Consider the following 19,320-nt stretch of genomic DNA (forward strand, 5'->3'; position numbering starts at 1 on the left):
TAGGTTGCTTCAGACATTCCATTTTTGGCACAGTAATGATTTGTAAGCCGCATACACGAGCTATGGGTAGGTTGTGCATGATCTTAAATGTTGCGTAAGATCTATAAGATACAGGTGTACAGGAAGTGTGTGGTCATTTTTTGGGGACTTGCTTTGTTTAAATTCATTGTTTAGTGCTCTAGTGAAAGCCTTTTTGAAGCAATTTAGTGTGAAATGAAGAAGTCAACGGGAATGGTGATCATGCAGGAAGGCATCTTGAATTGGGCTCTCTGAGGAAAAGGAAGGTTCCAACTTCCAACTAAAACTGGTTGGCTTTCAGAGAGCTATTGTTTACCAACTCTCGTGTGTGCTGCCTTTATGTAGCTTGCAGGCAAGCGCACAGTGTATACACGCACGGACTGTACTGTGAACAATCTCCAGAAGAGTAGCATGGTGAGGTTAGCCAGGTAAAAGGCCAAAGACTTTGTGGATGGTGGAAATAGAATAAATATTCATGTTTGTGAATTATTTAACTCTGTACATTAGGATATTTACTTTTTTCAGAAATATAAAATTTAAGAAATTGATCACAAACCACTTTTAGACTGATCAGTTTGACTAAAACTGAAGATTAAATACTGCTGTGTTTGATCTATACAGTAGCTTTTACTAAGTCAAGCTAGGAAAGCTGAACTATTTTATTCTAGTTATTTATTAACTTTCCAACAAAAGCATGTAAACTACATGAAAGCAAGTATAAATTTTAGATCCAAGGTAAAATGTGCAGGTAACGATGAGAGAAACTATTTGTAAGGAAAAAAGGCCAATTTACAGTGTCACTGATATGCTGTAAAAATCCTTGGATGCAATGTGAAGTGGATGAGATGTATAGTCTGTCACTTGTCAATTTTCTCATTTTCCTTCTAGTTTCCACTGGCTCACTTGCTCAGCAATATGCCCACCCGAATGCTACTCTGCATCCGCACCCTTCTCATCCGCAGCCTTCTGCCACACCAACAGGACAGCAGCAAAGTCAACATGCTGGAAGCCACCCTGCTCCCAGTCCAGTGCAGGTAACAGCAGAACTCTAGAGAATAAACACTTTGGAATATATCTTGCTGCCCATTGTTTTAGAAAACATTGCACCAATCTGTTACTTCAACATCTTTGTGTGTTGTTTTCAAAGCAAAAATCTGTTACAATGAATATTGTTTGCTCTTTGAGCAGCTCCAAACACATTCTTCTTGACAAATAATCTTTCATAGAGGCTGTGTTCATACTTGTTCATTCCAGAAGTAATGTGGCTTGGAAATCTCATTTGCCTTATGATTTGCAGGTGAATCCAAAGTGAAGTGCAGTCAGAACTGCCTTTATACCAATGTGTGATGATGGCAATAAGGATAGTGGAATCATGATTTAAAATACTTTGGGTAAAGAGCAGGGGGAGAACAGAAACCTGTGGCTCTTCCCACATTGCCCAGCTGGATGCATAAGTCCAGTATTTGGAAGTTACTCATTTGACCTTTTTGATAAGGAATTCAGGTTTGACACAGAAGTGGTTGTGACTTAGCAGCGCTGATGGGATTAATAAAGGCAGGTCACTCCCCTGGTGCAGTCTGGCTGCAGGTTCCAGCACATGTGGATTTATGGCATGGAAGTTAGTCGCAGACAGAAATGTTGAAAGACGTTTCTTGTTTTTTACATGATAGCCTAGATGCTGGAGAACACATCAGGTCTGCAGGCTCCAATGACTTTTTCCCCCTTGCTTCAGACATGAATAATAAGACCTACCGGATCAGAATGTGGCATTTTATTTTATTTGTTCAGTGTGTATATGAACATCCTTCTAAACTGTTTGATATTAAGAGGAATTTTAAAAATTCCTTGTTATTTCTGTGGAACAAACTTTTATCATTTCTCCCCTTGAACCAAAAACTGAATCTCTCACTATTTTTTCCTCCTTTTTGCTTTCCAGCATCACCAGCACCAGGCTGCTCAGGCGCTCCACCTGGCAAACCCACAGCAGCAGTCGGCAATTTACCATGCTGGTCTTGCTCCAACCCCACCTTCCATGACACCAGGCTCCAGTACGCAGTCTCCACAAAATAGTTTTCCAACAGCACAGCAAACAGTCTTCACTATTCATCCCTCCCATGTTCAGCCTGCATATACCAATCCGCCACACATGGCTCATGTACCCCAGGTAAACACACTTTAACAATGTTCCAAAGATTAAATGTCCTAATGTCTCAAAGATCTCGCCCTCACATGGGGCAGTGGCCTCTTTTTACATTTTTCTTGGCAGACAATTTTCTGTCTTGCTTAGGTTTCTGTTTGCACAGTGCGATTAATTGAGCAGTCTGGAGGCTCTGCAGGTGCTCAAGAACCTTTCTGCACCCACTGCATCTAAAATAGCTACCGTGGGGTTTCACTTAAAGCTTTGGAAAAGGTATTTTGTTAAAACACATTTGAATGCAAAGCCAAATATTTCTAAGTATATTCAATGAGAAATACTCATGGCTGCTTGGAAGCCCCTGAGATGATTATGAGGAGCTTCAGAAAGGGTTAACAGAGTGAGGTGGCTGGGCAGTATGGGGCAGAAGTGTTTCAGTTTAGACAAGTGGAAAGTAATGCACACTGGAAGGAAAGATAGTAACTATGTACATCGATGGTTTGTAAATTAAACTGCCATTGAGTATACGGGGGACAACTCAGTGGGCTGCAATGGTCAAAAAAGCAAGCTGATACTGGATGCTGTTTTCAGTTCTGGTCAGCCCACTTCAAAAATTATACGGCAAAACTAGAAGAAGGCTCATAGAAAGGCAGTGAACATGATTAGAGGTGTGGAGAGACGACTGCATGGGGCACTGCTATAAAGATCAACACTATGTAATTTAGAGAACACAGATTAGTGGAAATGTAAAGGTATAGCAAAGAATGGACATTTAAAGCAAGATCATTCCTGTGGAGGATATTTCTTCCTAACCCCAGGCAGTTAGTGGTTGGCTTATGCCTTAAATCATAAGGGTTGATGTTCCTTATAGTAACTGAAGATCTTTTTAATCCACTAGGAGTCTAATCCTTTTTTGAATTCTGCTAAAATCTTTCCTTCAACATCTGGGGCAGTCTCTGTTCAAGTTAATTAGGAGATGTGCAAAAAAAAAAATTCCTTTTCCCAAATTTCCTTTTATCCATTCTAAAGTTATAGCTTTTTAATTTCAGAGTCTCTCATCCCCTTGCTCTTGGATTGTGAAGGAACACCCAACTGACTTTCTCTAGTCAATTTGTTATAGGGCCTTATCTTCCTCGGAAGCATCTGGCCACGGCCTGAGAAAGGACATTGGTGTAGGTGGGCTGTTGATCTGTCCTGGCTTAATAGTTCTGTAACTGACTAGATTTTGTAGTTCCTTCGGGGTCCCCGGAAAGTCCTGCCTTTGCACTCTGACGTGCCTCATTGCAGGTGATTGCTATATAAACACCTAGAGCACCAAGCCTTAAAAGCAGAATGTTTTGTAGAGGTATTCATTTCACTTCCATGATGTAAAGGACTAAGTGAATTGTACTAAAATGTAACTGACTATTCCATACCTGGAGGCCAGCACACTTTCCTTAAATGGAAGTAAATTGTCTAATCTTGCTGGTATCTTTTTTGCTTTGTGGGCTTCACAAAAAATCACTGAAGTAAAATAAGATGCTTATTATAGTGCAGAATTAACAAAATGACTGTGTTGAAGTCTCTGATATTTTTAATGAGCAGAGTCAGTCTTCTATGTCTCTGATTTTTGCCTTGTGGAATTCTGTGCTATTGGTATCACAGACATAAAAACGACAGGCATGGACATCTCAAAAATGTATAGAGTTTCAGATGGCTTCTTAGATGGAGTACTGCCCCATAAGCTTCTAGTGAAGGAATGATAACTTCATGTAGCTAAAAAACCTCTTACGAAATGGCTACCTCAATTTGCTTACAGGAAAAACAAGTAATAATCCTGACTCACCACAGATAGAGATTGCCTAAAGCTAAATACTACCGTGAAATTCACTATCAATTTACAGTGGGAATTCCCGATGTGCTGTGATATCAAGGGATTAAATTAATTTCGTTTTAAAGACCATCAGTAACTTGATGCTAATTGATTGAATCCCTGACTCACAAAACTCTGAGCATGTTACAGAAGTCAGCACCTAAGCGTCAGATTTTGCAAAGCATCATTACCATGGCAGAAAAAACTTACTATATGCATGTCAGTATTGAGCACTGCTGCTTATGGATGGCTGCTTTGGCTATAATAGACTGCTTGGTCAAAGGAAAAATGTTGGTGATCGTGAAGGATGTAACGCATGAGGTTGGGCTGTTAAGCAGAAACAGGGTCCTTAGTATGATTTGGGAGTTAGTTCTTATGTCTTCAGAGGCTTTTTAGAAACTTGAGTCCCATTAATCAAATGCCGGTCTGTTAAAGGGTGATACTGATAAAGAAGTACAGTAAAAGTTATGCTTATGGAAAGAGTGGCAGGATTTAGCCAGATGGGAACGCTGTCCTTTCTGCACATCTCTCCTGAATGAGTCATAGCCACAGCCTGTTACTGTCTGGAGTGGTATCTGAGTATCACCTACCAGCTTTATTTAAAACACATACACAGCTAAAAAGGGCAAAACCAGTTTTTTTTTTTAAACTTGTTTGCATCTAAACGTGGACAACGTTAAATGGCTGCCTGGTTTTTGAGAGTCATCTTATAATTGAGAAATAACTGATAGAGATTGATAGGACTTGCAACTAGAAAATATAGATAGTCCCTCTGACTGCCTCCTTTTGGGAAGTGTTACTTATGAGTGAAAAGAGTTTTCCCACCGGCTGAGAGGAAATACATTACTCGCTTATTTGTCACAAGGTGATAAGTAACGAGACAGATGCATCTCATTTTTCCTTTGGGGATTAATTATGAACACTTTCAGTACACAAGAACTGTGATATTGTGAGCTTTTCTGAAACCAGAACAGATTTGAACTAGCTGCATTACGTAATTGAATAAAGGGGGAAAATTACCAATTTCCAACAAATATAGCTATATAGAGAGCAAATATAGCTATATAGAGAGGTTGGACATGGGAGAGAGAATGGGCGTCTAGGACAGATGAACATGATGAAATTGGGAATTGTAGAGCTGGTGAGAAACCAAGTTAATTTCAAGAGGTGTGATATTTTCATTGGAGACTTCTGCTGGAGGAAAAAATGTAGAAATTTTTGTCTTTGCTTCATATTTTTCCTTTCTCCTTATAAAAATATGTTCATATGAGGTACTTGAAAAGGGGATGGTAGTTCTTCTGTTGTATGTAAAGGCCTATATAAGTGCTTATTTTTCTGCTCGGTGTCCAGTTCATTCTCTGCATAGGAAATGCTTTTCATGACACTTCTTCAATTCTTAACACCAAAAGATCTTTTTTTTAAATTCCAAAAGTATCCTTTAACCGTGTTCTTAGTCAGCAATGACCTTCTGCCCAAATTGATGAGATGTTATCAGCAAAGCCAAGAATAAGGATTTGACACCTTCTGTTTTAAAATCTAAAACCTATTCCCCATTTGCACATTCTAGCCAATCTAGTTAAAATGGAGTAAATCTCAGGATTTACTGTTAACAGTTAGAGGAATCTTTGCTAGTCGTGTGGCCGGGAGTGTTGCCTCCTTGTGACCATTATACTAAAGAGCTCTTTGTTTCAGGCTCATGTACAGTCAGGAATGGTTCCTTCTCACCCAACCGCCCATGCTCCAATGATGCTAATGACGACACAGCCACCTGGTGGTCCCCAAGCCGCCATCGCTCAAAGTGCACTACAGCCCATTCCAGTCTCGACAACAACACATTTCCCCTATATGACGCACCCTTCAGGTGAGGAGTGTGTGCGTGGGAGACCTGCACCTTAACTGAGCCAGGTCAAATTAACGAGCAAAACAGTTATGAGCCAGGTTTGGGTTAAAAAGAAAAAAAAGTAAGATGTTCTTTTACAGAGGCAAACTGCTGAAGGTGGCAGGCAGTATTTGTGCAGTTAGTATTTATATTTTGCTACTCCAAATGTGAACTTAATAGGCATACAAGATTGATTTAGAAAAGACTTTATTTCTGTATGGCTAAAACATGCTATGCAGACTTCAGAGTGTGCAGGGATGATATCCGCCTGCCTTGCCTAGGGGGATAGACTATCTAGGTGGCATATGGTTTAATGATCCAAGTTTTGTTCATGTAAAATAGTGTCTTGACGATAGGTGTAAACATTTTGTTCAAGGGATGTGAGTATTACTGACAACCAATGGCTGAAGGCAGATCGTGTTTTGAAGTTGACTTTTTATCCCAAGAGTGACATTTTGCATTACTGTTGCTTGGGAAAACCAGGCCCTACTTGTTTTATTACTCTTTAAATGTAATTCTTTTCTAGGCATCTCAAATACTGTTTTTTTCCAAAGCAGTGTGTGAACTTGTATCTGATTTTGTGTGTTGGGGAATGGGTGGGGAAAATAAATTTTGCTTTCTTAGGGTTTAGGTAGGAAAATAGCCAAAAGACATCTTAATGCAGGTTTTTTACAGACTTGAGCTCAATAGTTATCCTGTGATTTGATTAACTAGCAAATTGTTGTATGGCTTACCAATTTGCTATTTATGCGTGCACTTTTTTTTTTTTTTTTGCAGTACAAGCCCACCACCAACAGCAGTTGTAAGACTGATCTGGAGTAATAAAGGCTGGATACCTTTTGTAGGCCAAATACCTTCCTTCCACTGCTTCTGCCAACTGGAAGCACAGAAAACTAGAATTTCCTTTATTTTGTTTAAACTTTTTTTTTTTTTTTTTGATTTCTTGTAACATCCAATAGGAATGCTAACAGTTCATCTTGCAGTGGGAGAGATTCGGATGGAGTAGAGGCATGTGGGAAATTGTGGGTTATTCCATAATTCCATGCACTGTATCAGAGTCTTGCAGGTGCCCAAACTGCTTTCTGAAGACTGGAAGTTATTTATTTTTTAATGACCCTTCAAAGTTATGAACTCATCAGCTAGCAAAAGAAGTAACTCAAATGATTCTTGCTGCTATCATCACTAAAAATCAAGACTCGACGATCCCTTTTACATCTAACTAAACTTGAAACAGGTTCAACAGTAAAAAAAAAAATTCTAATCGTCAAACTGATGGATTATTATTTATAAATCACGTTTGATGAAGTGATCACTATTGCAAGATAGTGATGTAAGTTTTAAGTTAAGAAAACTTTTACTTTGTAGATAATATAAAATAAAAACTTTAAAAAAATTAAAAAATAAAAAAAGTTTTAAAAACTGACCAATCTGGTGCGTGTATGTTACTCTTACTCTGCTTGATTTTCTAGCTTTATGATTCAGTCCAATTTAATGTCAGGTAAAATTGATTTGGCATTATGAAAATAAGTAGTATTTGACCTCAAAACTTTGACCTGTTTTTCAATACAAGACATAAGGAGGTTGGGTATAACTATCTGCAATTCACCATACATATTACTTCAGTCAAAGTATCCTTCTTTAAATGCGTTTACAACTAAGCTCTGTAAATTCAACAGCAGCAGCTTTTGGTCTGCAACATAGCATCTTCGGAGAGAAGCAGAATTGGAAGTCTTGATGCCTGAGGTGGTAGAGATAATGTGAAAGTCAGTGGTGCTTATGTTGGTGTTGGGAAAGCTACTAGCCAGGGTGAGCAAGAAAAAGCTGGATTAGTGACTGGCAAAACTTGAAGTAAAATTATAGAAGAAGAATAGAAGAAAAGTAAGTGAATTTCATGTGTCTAGTTAGTACTTCACATGAACATGAGCTAACTCACATCATTTCCATAAAATGCACTGTGGTCTTCACCACTGTTCCTTATTAGAGCATACTTACATCTGCTAACCAAATGTTAATGGGTAGGAGAGAAAACCAGTGACCTATTAAGGTACAATCTAATTGTTGCATTTCAAAGGTGGGTTAATAATGTGTTTATGTAAATATGTACATATTAAATATAGCTGGCAGAGTATACTGTGGCTCAAAGGTGAAAGGTGTTAGATGAGGCTAAATGGTATAGTTTCTGTCTTGTAAGTAAATCCACTAGTACAATGAGAGTGTCACTGATTTACAGAAGTAATTCTGACAGGCAGTAGGGGGCATAAAACCATTAAATAATAATGGTACATTTTATTCAACCAAGTGAGTAAATATACCTTCTATTTCTGTTCATCAAATACTCTATTCATAAAGGACACAGGATAGCTTGTTAAAGTGGATTATCAAATATTCATGTAACTGGGAGACAAGGCATGATAGGTAATATCTTTTATTGGACTAACTTCTGTTGGTGAGAGAGAGCTTACACAGAGCTCTTCAGGTCTGCACAACTTACTCATAAATACAAGATGGAACAGATTGTTTAGCATAAGTAGTTAACGTGTTTCAAGGGACCATTTAAGACAATGTGGCTCGTTAACCATTCCTCCACTTATAGGGAGGAAAGGAAGAGGGTGGGGAGCAGCTTTGGGGTTTAGTGGGTTATAGATTGTTGTAACTAAGCCATAAATCCAGTGTCTCTTTTCAGTCCATGATTTTTAGTGTCTAGGAAAGTTATGAATTTAAGCTCCCAAGCTCGTCTTTTGAAAGTTTGTGCAGGTTTTCTTTTGGAGATGAGGACTGATATGTCAGATATAGAGAGAGGCTTTGTGAAGAGTGTTCTCCCACAGGTAATGTGGTGATCTTGTCTTTTATCATTTTCCTGTGTGAGCTCATTCAAGAGTGTAGTGATTGTCTGGTTTCACCCACATAGTTGGTGGGGCATTTAGTGCACTGGATGAAATAAGCTTGAAAACTTCTCTCTCTCACCAACAGAAGTTGGTCCAGTAAAAGATATTACTTTCCCCACCTTGTCTCTCTAATATCCTGGGACCGACATGGCTACAACACTGTACACATTCATGTAACTTTCATTCTTCGAGTGGTTGCTCATATCTATTCTCAGTTAGGTGTATGTGCACTACATGCACTGGTACTGGAAATTTTTCCCCTAGTATCCATAGGGCCAGCTCTAGAACCTGTATATAGGATGCTGCCGGCCCCCCTGCCTGTCAGTTCCTTCTAACTGCCTCTGACGGTGCTGGAACGCTCCCTTGCTTCTGCAAGTTCTCCTACAACCTAGTAGTTTTCTCATTGTTCTAAGTGTGTATAGTTAATAACAAATAAACTAAGTGTTTAGTTAGAGAGTTTTAGGTTAGACATTGACCCAGGGACGGGGCATGCCTCGGTCCCCAATCCTGTGCTTTGTGTAAGAAGTCTAGGCCAGTGAACGACCCGTACCAGAGCTGCTTGAAGTGTTATGAGGAAGCTCATGTGCGGGAGAGGTGTAAAATCTGTAAAAGTTTCCAACCTCAGACTAAGAAGGATCGAGACGTTAGACTGAGAGTCCTCTTGATGGTGTTGGCACTCAGGCCAACATCAGAACTGTGGTCGGATTCGGCGCAGAGCACGTCGGCTTTGGTGTGGAGCACTCCCCCGGAGCTGTTGTCTTCCCAGCACTGGTCAACATTTCCGGTGCAGAAGAAAAGACCAAAGAAAGTGCATGCCGAATGGGGGCACTCTCCCACACTGAAGAAAGGGTGTGGGAGTTCAAGCGAGACCTGTGTCAGGCTGCTCATCCCTGCAGGCCCAAAGGGGGTCACCACACCTCCGTGTTTCAAGCCCTGTCTCAGACCCGCTGCCGACTCCGGGGAGTGGCAAGGGCCCTTGGCACCTGGTGGTGCCCACTACGTCTGAGGTGTTCAAGGCTATGAAGGATCTCTTGGTAATCTCCATGCTGCCAACGACCGGGGAAGGGAGGCCAGGCCTCCACATGAAGACCTGGCACCTACACCCTAGTCAAGCTCATCTGGGGGAAAACCTGCACTGAGACCTCTGCAGCGATCCCTGTCTCCGAGATGCTGCTTCTGAATGTGACAGCGGTCACCGGACCCGTGGCACCAGTCCCTGGAGCTGCACCGCAAGAGATCGGACTTCCATCTTCAGCTACTCAGCACCGATCCCCAGAGCCTTGGCACTGGTTCAAAGACTCCTCACGCTGATCCCTGGAGTCCCGGCCCTGCGCGCCTAGTCCTTATTAAAAAACCTACAGAGAAAAGCCAACCACGGGATGCCTGACACCGCTCCCCGGTACTGGAACGCCAGCACGCATGGTACAGCACAAGGGGACAATCAGCGTCGGCGCCCCCATGGTCATCGAGGGGCAGCTCCTCAGACTCAGACTGTCCTCAACTCCGGCTGCTGGTTTCCCCATGATGCCACTGATAGGCAGGACCCAAGCATAACTTTTTGGGGCCAGTACAAACTTGTAACACGGGCTCCTTCCCACACACATACCACAATCCCTCATCCCATACATACAATCTCATGAGCTATGAAAATTTTTTTCCTCATGGTAATGGGGGTTGCAGCCTGGCCAGGCCTCCCAGGGCCTCTGGGCCCTGGTAAAGTGTACCCTTCCCCTGCCATGTGAGGGCTCTGCTGATAGGGGATATGGCCTCAAGGACAGTGGCCCCAGACGGTGGCAGTTTTGGTCCCCCAGACGACCACAAGGTCACTCGCTCTCAGGAGTCACAGTACTGCGGTCTTCAGTGGCCCCTTGCACGGCACTGAACCTGGTTGTGGAGTCAGACCAGAAAGGGGCACCCACAGAGAGCCCGGGAGGGGCTACACTGGCCTGAGAAGAGGATCCTAATCCTCCACTGTTACCAGTCTCATCGTCCTTGCCCGATGAGGCAGTAGCAGGGCCCTCCACCACTGTCCAGCCGGATGACTTTAGAGCCCACCAAGACGTGCTCGAATGAGTGACAGCCAGTCTGTGCCTCAGAGTGGAGGAGCTGAAGGAGTCTCTGGATGAACTGTTCGGCATCCTGGGAGCTGCAGCTCCATCCAGGGTGACTCTCCTGGTACACGAAGGGGTACTGCAATTGGCAGAGGTCTTGTGGCAGACCCCAGCCTCTCTGCCATCCATGTCCAAGTGGGCAGAAAGAAAATACTATGTGCCTGCCAAGGGGTTTTACACCCACCCCTCCCTGGGGCTGTTGGAAGTCATGGTGGCCAACAAAAGGGACAGGCAAAGCCAAATAAATTCCACCCCAAAGAACAAGGAGGCCAAAAAGCTATATTTGTTTGGGGGACTTAATAGCCATGACGACTCAGCAGTCCCCCGCCAGAAGGGAGGAGCAGGAAATAGGACCTCCGGCACCACAGACCGTCACGGTGCCATCTAGAGCGGGGGTCGGCAACCTGTGGCACGCGTGATGATTTTGAGCAGCATGCGGCGCCGCTTATGGCCCCACGCAGTGCAGCACCGTGTGGCAGCGGATTTCCCCCCTTCCGGCCCTGCCCCTCTCCTCTCCTCTCCCATGTCGGCCTAGTGGTGGCCTGGCCGGAGCCACGTGGCTTCCACTGCAAAGCGGGTGGGGGTGGGGAGAGGGGAGCAGCTGTCGCGTGGCAGTGTTTGCGGCCGGCAGAGGCTCCTGGCCAGGGCCGGTGGCGCGCCGACGCGGCCCCTCAACCTCCCGTCCTCCCAGCCCCTCCCCCGCCCCCGTGCTGGGCGCATCTAGGCAACCCCAGACAGCCTTTTCCCCGCCGCCGGAGCCTTCCGCCCCTCTCATTCTTGCTCCCTGCCGGAGGGCCGCCGGGGATGTCAGCAGGGGCGGCGCCTCAGAGGAAGGCCTGGCCGGTGCCCCTCACAGGGCGACACCCCTGCCATCCCTGCAGTGGGGGAGGGGTAAAGGGGGCCCACAGACACCCCCTCCCCGCTGCTGCCGCCGCCAAGGAGGGGTGCAAATACATATAGTGGGCGCCGGCGTGTGGGAGAGGGGCAGGGGGAGACATGGCACGCCCCTTCCCAAAGGTTGCTGACCCCTGATCTAGAGGCAAACGTGCTATGACTCGGCGGTCGCCCTCGCCTCGGTGTTGCTCCCCGGACCTGTACTGCTCAGCTCCACTGTGGTCTCCATGATGTGAGTCCTGGTCATCTGGCTCAGAAGTGGAGTTCTACGCATCCAGGGAAAACGGACTGGTCACAGAGGCACAACCAGAGGCAGGAGCAAGGACTAAGCCCTCCCATGGGACCATGGCAGGCTCAGTGGCTTCCAGGAGGCGTACTCTGTTGTCACCCACGCATGGAGCTCGAGGCCTTGGGCACCACAACCATCTCCCCATGGTGCTGAGGGATGATGACCATGGCACTGAAGATGCCTATTTCCATATCTCCATCTTCCCAGGTCACAGAAAGTTCCTACGCTTCATGATGGGCAGGCAAGCACTGTCAGTTCACGGTGCTCACCTTTGGCCTATCAACTGCACCATGTGTGTTTACCAAGTGCATGGTGGTGATTGCAGCCCGTCTCAGGCGATGGGGTATACAGGTCTTCCCTTACCTAGATGACTGGCTTATCAGGGGCCAATCCAAGATGCGAGTCCAGTGAAGCATGGAGGTTGACCAGGCCTGTTAATACAGAGTTGGGCCTGTTAATACAGAAGTTAGTACTCATAGCAGTCCAGAAGATAGAAATTACCGGGGCAGTCCTAGACTGTACACGAGCCAGAGCACTCTTACCGGAAGCCTGGCTATGACAGAGCCAATAGCCTGAATATTGGCCTTCCCTCTCACCACAGCGAGGGCATGCCTCAGCCTACTAGGTCACATGGCAGCCTGTACTTGCATAGTCCAGTACGCCAGACTGTACCTCAGACCTCTGCAAATGTGATTGGTGACTATGTATTCCCCATCCAGACACCACCTGGACATGATCCTCACGGTCCCTCCACAGATGCTTACCTCCCTATCATGGTAGACAAAACTGCATCACGTGCTGACAGGAGTGCCTTTCGTGGCCCCACAGCCAATGTTGTTGGTTTCAGATGCCTTGGAGCTTGGATGGGGAACCCACCTCGGTACCCTCAGGCTGCAAGGCCTCTGGGCCAGAGATGAGATAGCATTGCATATCAATGTCAAGGAACTCAGAGCAATTCCACTAGCCTGCGACGTGTTCCTACCTCAGCTCTCCAACAAGATCGTGCAAGTACTCATGGACAATACGGCTTTGATGGACTGTATCAACAGGGCGAAGGGGAGCCTGATCCCCAGCCCTTTGTCAGGAGGCTTTACGCCTGTGGAACTTCTGTGTGAGCCACACCATTCACATAGAAGCGGCGTACCTTCCCCAGGTCAGGGATACATCAGTGGACTGCCTCAGCAGGTCCTTTTGCTCTCACCATGAGTGGTTGTTGCACCCAGAGGTGGCAGTCTCATCTTCCAGAGGTGGGGCCCTCCCCGAGTGGGCCTTTTCGCTACCAGGTGAAACAGGACGTGCAATCAGTTCTGCTCCCTCCATCGGCTCGATAATGGCTCACTGACCAATGCCAAAATTCTTTCATGGTCGGGCGACCTTATGTATGCCTTCCCGCCAATACCATTGATCCACAAAGTCCTCATAAAACTCAAGAGGGACAGCGTGCAGGTCAACCTAGTGGCCCCAGCATGGTCATGCCAGCATTGGTTCGGGATGTTGCTTGATCTGTCCCATAGCCTGCCCTTAGACCTCCCATCGAGATTGGACCTTCTCTCCCAGGACCATGGTCGCATGTTCAATCTAGACCTGGCCTCCCTGCACCCGATGGCATGGATACTCCATGGCTGAGCCTGGAAGAGTAATCCTGCTTGGCGCAGATCCAGCAGATTCTGTTGGAAAACAGAAAACTTTCCACCAGAGCATCTTACCTAGCCAAGTGGAAGTGCTTCACCTGCTGACGTACCTACCACAATATGTCTCTGACTAATTTGCCGATCTTGGACTACTTGCTCCATCTAAAACAGGAAGGATTGGCCTTCTCGTCAGAAGTACACCTAGTGGCCATATCGGCTTTTCGTTCTTCTGTACAGGGCAGGATGATCTTCTCAAATGAGATGACAGATTTCTCAAGAGGCCTGGAAAGGCTCTTCCCACTGGTACGGGACCCAGTCCCTCAATGGAATCTGATCCTTGTCCTCTCCAGGCTCACTGGGACACCCTTTGACCTCTTGATCCCTTATGCACCTATCCAGGAAGATCATGTTCCTGGTGGTGATCATGTCAGTGAGGTGAGTCTCGGAGATTAAATCTTTAACCTCGGAGCCCCCTTAAACAATCTTCTACCAGGACAAGGTCCAACTATGACCACACCCAGCTTTCTTATAAAGGTGATATCCTACTTTTACGTCAACCAAGACATTTCTCTTTCGATCTAATTTCCAAAACCTCACAATTCCAATGAGGAGAAGCGTCTACACATTTTCAACGTCAGGAGAGCCTTGGCCTTTTACATCGAGAGGACTAAGCCCTTTTGTCGATCCATGCAACTTTTCATTGTGAGTGCAGACCAGAACTTGGTGTAATCCCAGTGAATCTTGGCATGGATCACAGCCTGTATTCAAGCTTGCTACGAACAGGAGAGAGTTACACGTCCAGCTTCTCTGATGGCCAACTCAAAAAGGGCCCAGGCATCGTCAGTGGCCTTCTTGGTTCAGGTCCCAATGCCGGATATCTGTAGAGTCACCACATAGTCCTCAGTGAATACCTTCACATCTCACTACGTGCCATCACGCAGCAGGCCCGGGACGATGCTGGTTTTGGGAGAGTGGTGTTACAAACAACACGTCTGTGAACTGCCTGCCTGCCTCCAGGGATACTGCCATTAGGTCACCTAATTGAGAGTGGACATGAGCAAGCACTTGAAGAAAGAACGGTTACTTACCTTGTAACTGTTCTTCGAGATGTGTTGCTCATGTCATTCCACAACCCACCCTCCTTCCCTTCAGTCGAAGTTCCGGCAAGAAGGAGGGGTGCAATACAGGCACATACATGTGCTGCTGCATAGGGCGTTAGAGCTGGCCCTACAGATACCCCTATGGGAAAAATGTCTGGCATTGGTGCATGTGGCGCACCTAATTGAGAATGAACATGAGCAACACATCTCAAAGAACAACAGTTACAAGGTAAGTAACTGTCCTTTTCTAAAAGTGGGGCAGGAGGGCTCTTATTCTAGAACAGCCATTAATCCAATAACTGGCAAGTCAATGAGAGCTTCTGGAGAAAATAGAACAGACCGATTCTAAAAACAATTTATATAAGAGCTGATTTGTACATCATAGCAAAATCGCATTACTCAAGAATAAGTTACTTGTACAGTACATACCGAGACAATACATAGAAAATCTACAAGAATTCTGTGCTCATGAAAAGTAGAGCTTTGAAATAAATGCATTTTATGCCAACAAAACCCTTCTTGGCCTTCCTTTGCCTATTGGATAAAAAGGCAGTGAACGATGGACTGTGGGCATGTGCTGGCTAAGGTGATGTTCTGTTCTCATACAAGCTTTTACGCTGAAATAGGGACTATAATACTCAAACCTGTCAGTCAAGATTGGAAGGCCTTATATGCATGGTAAAGTAAAACCACACTGGCTATAAATTGACATTTTTCTGTGGTCCAAGGAATATCAAGTCAATTGATGCATCTCTCTGGCACAGACTAGGCTGCCTTAGTTCTTTGATGGCATTGGCTTTGATGCTGCCTCTGCTGGACCTCTTCCTCAAAGCTTTGCTGTTGAACACAACCTTGAAGCGAAAAGGATCAGTGTTCTAGGTAACCTGTTCTTAAACATTGGGTTAGCCTTTCCTTGTAGGATTAGCCTATTCAGAGGGCTAGTCCAGGGTGGTACTTCATATTGAGAACACAAACTTCCGCCCAGTCTGTCTACCACAGGGACAAGCAAAAGTTGTTTGTCAGCAAATAAGGTCTTTCATAAGAATAAGGGGGTGTAGAGTTGCACCTGGGCCAAAGGCCCAGTAAGGCTTATGTTTTGGCACTCCCTGGATTATCGTTACCTACTAAACCAGGCTGAGCTAATTGAGGCACTACAAACAATGTCTTCACTGTGGAACACAGTCCTAAATAGCTGCTATGGGAATAGGAACACTTCACTAGCCCAGCCTCCTATTTTTGCTGAGGAAGAATAGAAATGCTGGCCTCCTTTACAGTTCTAGCCCTTAGACAAGCTGTTAGTCAGCATCACAGCTGTCTTTGGAACCAGTAAATCAGATTTAATTTTGTGTGCCCCTTTTCCAGACCCTGAGATTCTAGCAGGGGCTGAGAGCTTACGCCAAACCAGGCACTCTTCTGGCAATGGTCACCGGTATCTGGTAGTCCAGGTGGCAATGCAACCCTGCTCAGCTGCTAAGGTGAGAAGTGTCAAAGTTCAATGTCCCCCTTTGTTTTTCCTTCCTTCTAAGGCTGTGAACATTGCAAGGAACTGTCTTGAGAACACTTCATAAATGGGGGTAATTCCTTGGCCCACAAGAAGTTAATATGCTTTTAATATAAAAAACTTGCAATAAAAGTCTAAGTTGAAACATGTCACACACCTTCACTAAGGTTTTTTTGCCAGGTAACTTAAGAAATCCATAAAATTACTTTAAAATCACGTATATTTCAAGGGCTTAAAGTTTTGTCCCCATGTTTATAAGAGAGCACTGTGTGTACTGAGTTAATGTTGTGCAAGAGTGCTGGCAGTACAGAAGAGGAAGGAAAACGAGTCAGACTTGGAAATGTATCAAAAGCCAACTACTTTTTAGCAGGGATGGAATTTGAGAAGTTCACTCTCCCAACACCTGGGAAAATAGACTCAAGAACTGACACTGAAATCACGGCTTCGTTGGTTTTAGGACCCCAACACCAAAGTGATGGGCAGAGGAGAGGCTCTGTTGGAGCAATACAGGGGGAGGGTTGGAAGAATATTTGCCAAGCTAAGGAAAAGAGACCTTTGGCTGGGGAAGGAATGAGCTGGGTACAGCACAGCTGGAGAAGGCGGCTGATTGCAGTCATTCTGTTGTTGGTTAGCTTAGCTTTTCATGTACAATTCCTCAGATTCCATACCCAACAGAAGAAGCAGTCAGCTGGAGTAGCCCAACAACTTTTAATTCTGGACTGTCTAGCTTCTTCCTGTCTTTGGCTAACTCGGCAGTGAAATTCTAAAAGGAAATAACGGCAATTTTCAGAGCAACTTTCCCACTAGGTACCAGGAGAAGGAACTTACATTGACATGCACTTGGATTTGTTTGACCAGGAGAACTGATTGAATGAATAGCAATGAACTTGTTGTATATTGTACTGAATAAGAAGAGCTAGTCTACGAAGAAGCCCCAGGCGATTAAACTTCCGAAATGTGTATACATGTTTAGTTGCTGGCACTTAAACAATTAAGATTTAGTATGCCCAGAGCCCCACCCAGCAGCACTGGTGATTTATTTACCAAGAGCCAGGATGGCTGTGAACAGCAAACTTCTTTCACACCCGTTTCTGTCACAGCCAGTCCTTCCTTGCTTTGATCACTGAATGATGTGGGTAAAGGGACTCTCATCTACTGTTGAGCATGCCTGCGAAAAGTTTCTGTTGGTGAGCAGCCACTGTGACAGAAACATGATGATGGCTTTGCATCAAACATAAAACAAGCACTTGCTAAGGGTTGCAGAGAGAAGTATGGTACTGTATAACTTGCGTTCTTCTTGTTATGCTTAAATTTAAGTCTTGAACCTTATTTTTTAAAAGTCAAAGGGACAGAGCCTCGGCTGGTGTAGCGTGTCAGAGTTTCGCTGGTGTCACCCAGACACAATGGACAATTTATTCCATCTGAGAATCTGCCCTATGGACTAGGTTTGTCAGAGCTGGAGTGGAGTGAAGTGTTTGGCAGAAACCATTCTGGGTATATCCACACGTACTGAGTGTAAAGGATCCCTAATATACCTTATCACTTTTCATTTTGGGCTTGGGAAAAACTTTGCCTAGAAGACATCTTAAGACAAAAGTGGGGAACAGAGATTGATTGGCGCTTCACCAGCTTCTTTTGCAAAGATGGCATGAAGTTGAGACTTTCTTGGTTTTCCTGCCCTTTGCAATCTGCTCTTGCATTAAAAAGACGTTTGGTGATGAAAAGGGCACTGGCCACTTGAATTCCATTTTTTAAATTGACTTGATTTCAGAATTCCAGTTTCTGATGGAGCCGAAATCCTGATCCCCTTTATGTACAGAGAGCTTTGTTCTAGGTCCAGAATTTTTTTAAGGGTCTTTCCAGAAAGGGAGAAACTGACTTGACAAAAATGCTGTCAAATGCACAAAGGCTAACTAAAGAGAAAAAGCATCTTTTGCTAACTTTCAAGTTACAGTAATGGTAAGACTAGTCCTGTGTGAAGGAAATCAGACACCGGGGGGGCTTTTCAAATTGACTGTCTTTTTAGCATTGATCTCTTAAGTCACATTCCAGAGTCTCTTCCACCATAAGGCCCCTTGTGGTGTGCTTCAAGTCTGGCAAAACTAAAGCGACTGTAACGTCAATTCTTCACCTTGACAAGAGGTTGGGTCTAGTGACGATTTTACTAAATGTACAAAAATTCTTAATTACAATCACAAAAAAGGTGGGTTAAAGCTTGAATTTTCAAATGCGCTTAAGTGAATTAAGGGCACCGATTTCTGTTGACTTGCAAACAGAGCTGAACTCAAGTTACTTAGGAGCTTTGGAAAAACCCTCATCTAAAATCTGTAACTAATGTGAGAAGCACAAATCGCTTCCTTGTACCGTAAAATGTTATGGGGGATGACATCAAAGCACAGAATTGTTCTTTGGCCTGGGTGGGAATTCTAGAAGCTGATCGCTGTGATTTAAAAAGAATTTTTTTTAAACACATTAGTTCCTTCTATATCCTTCAATATTTTGTGATACTCAGAAATGGTTCAATTGCTTTTGATGTTCTGCCTCATACGTATAATGCAGTGGAAGTTTTGTTGGACCCCAATGCAGGTGGTTTAAGCTTTCTGATGCCAATTTGGGATGGAAATATATTTTTTCCCATTGAAGTAAAGTAACAAGGCGCAATGCAGAGGATTTTTTAAAGATAACTAGGTAGGGCATTAATACTGTGGGGCTGTTCTTGTGTATGCTGCATATTGATGGCTGTCTGGCTAATCTAATTTTTTTTTTTTTTTTTTTTTTTTGAGGGTAGAGAGGGATCGGGTTGATCATTTCTATGGCTTCATTTCCTTTGATTCTTTCCTTCCTCACTGGCAACATATTGGTATTGGGTCGATTTATGACCTTGCACTGGTTGGTGTGATGATGCCAGCTCGCTTCACTTCTGCTGCTAGGTAAATGTTACCTTCCTTCTCCAGCTAAGCAATTGCTGTACTTTCCCTCCACAGGCGTGTTATGGGAGGGAGGTGACCTGCCTAATCATGAATGGA

The 19,320-nt window shown here is 44.4% G+C and overlaps 1 protein-coding gene across 11 annotated transcripts in view; it reads left to right on the plus strand.

The window, feature by feature from the left end:
• Positions 1–7,306, plus strand: part of ATXN2 (ataxin 2) — a 63,835-nt gene extending 56,529 nt beyond the window's left edge. For 10 of the 11 annotated variants that reach the window (XM_067539527.1, XM_067539528.1, XM_067539526.1 and 7 more), the window contains 4 exons: positions 907–1,052; positions 1,955–2,182; positions 5,697–5,865; positions 6,661–7,306. In XM_067539527.1, coding sequence (XP_067395628.1) covers positions 907–1,052; positions 1,955–2,182; positions 5,697–5,865; positions 6,661–6,689 — 572 coding nt within the window. In that variant the 3' untranslated portion in view covers positions 6,690–7,306. The remainder of the gene's footprint in view (positions 1–906; positions 1,053–1,954; positions 2,183–5,696; positions 5,866–6,660) is intronic. The other variant, XM_067539531.1, reaches the window with a different exon arrangement.
• The last annotated feature ends 12,014 nt before the right edge of the window (positions 7,307–19,320 follow it).

This window comes from Emydura macquarii, unplaced genomic scaffold (assembly GCF_026122565.2).
Source record: "Emydura macquarii macquarii isolate MOO-44397 ecotype Brisbane River unplaced genomic scaffold, CSIRO-AGI_Emac_v2 contig_554, whole genome shotgun sequence".
Classification (NCBI taxonomy): domain Eukaryota; kingdom Metazoa; phylum Chordata; order Testudines; family Chelidae; genus Emydura; species Emydura macquarii.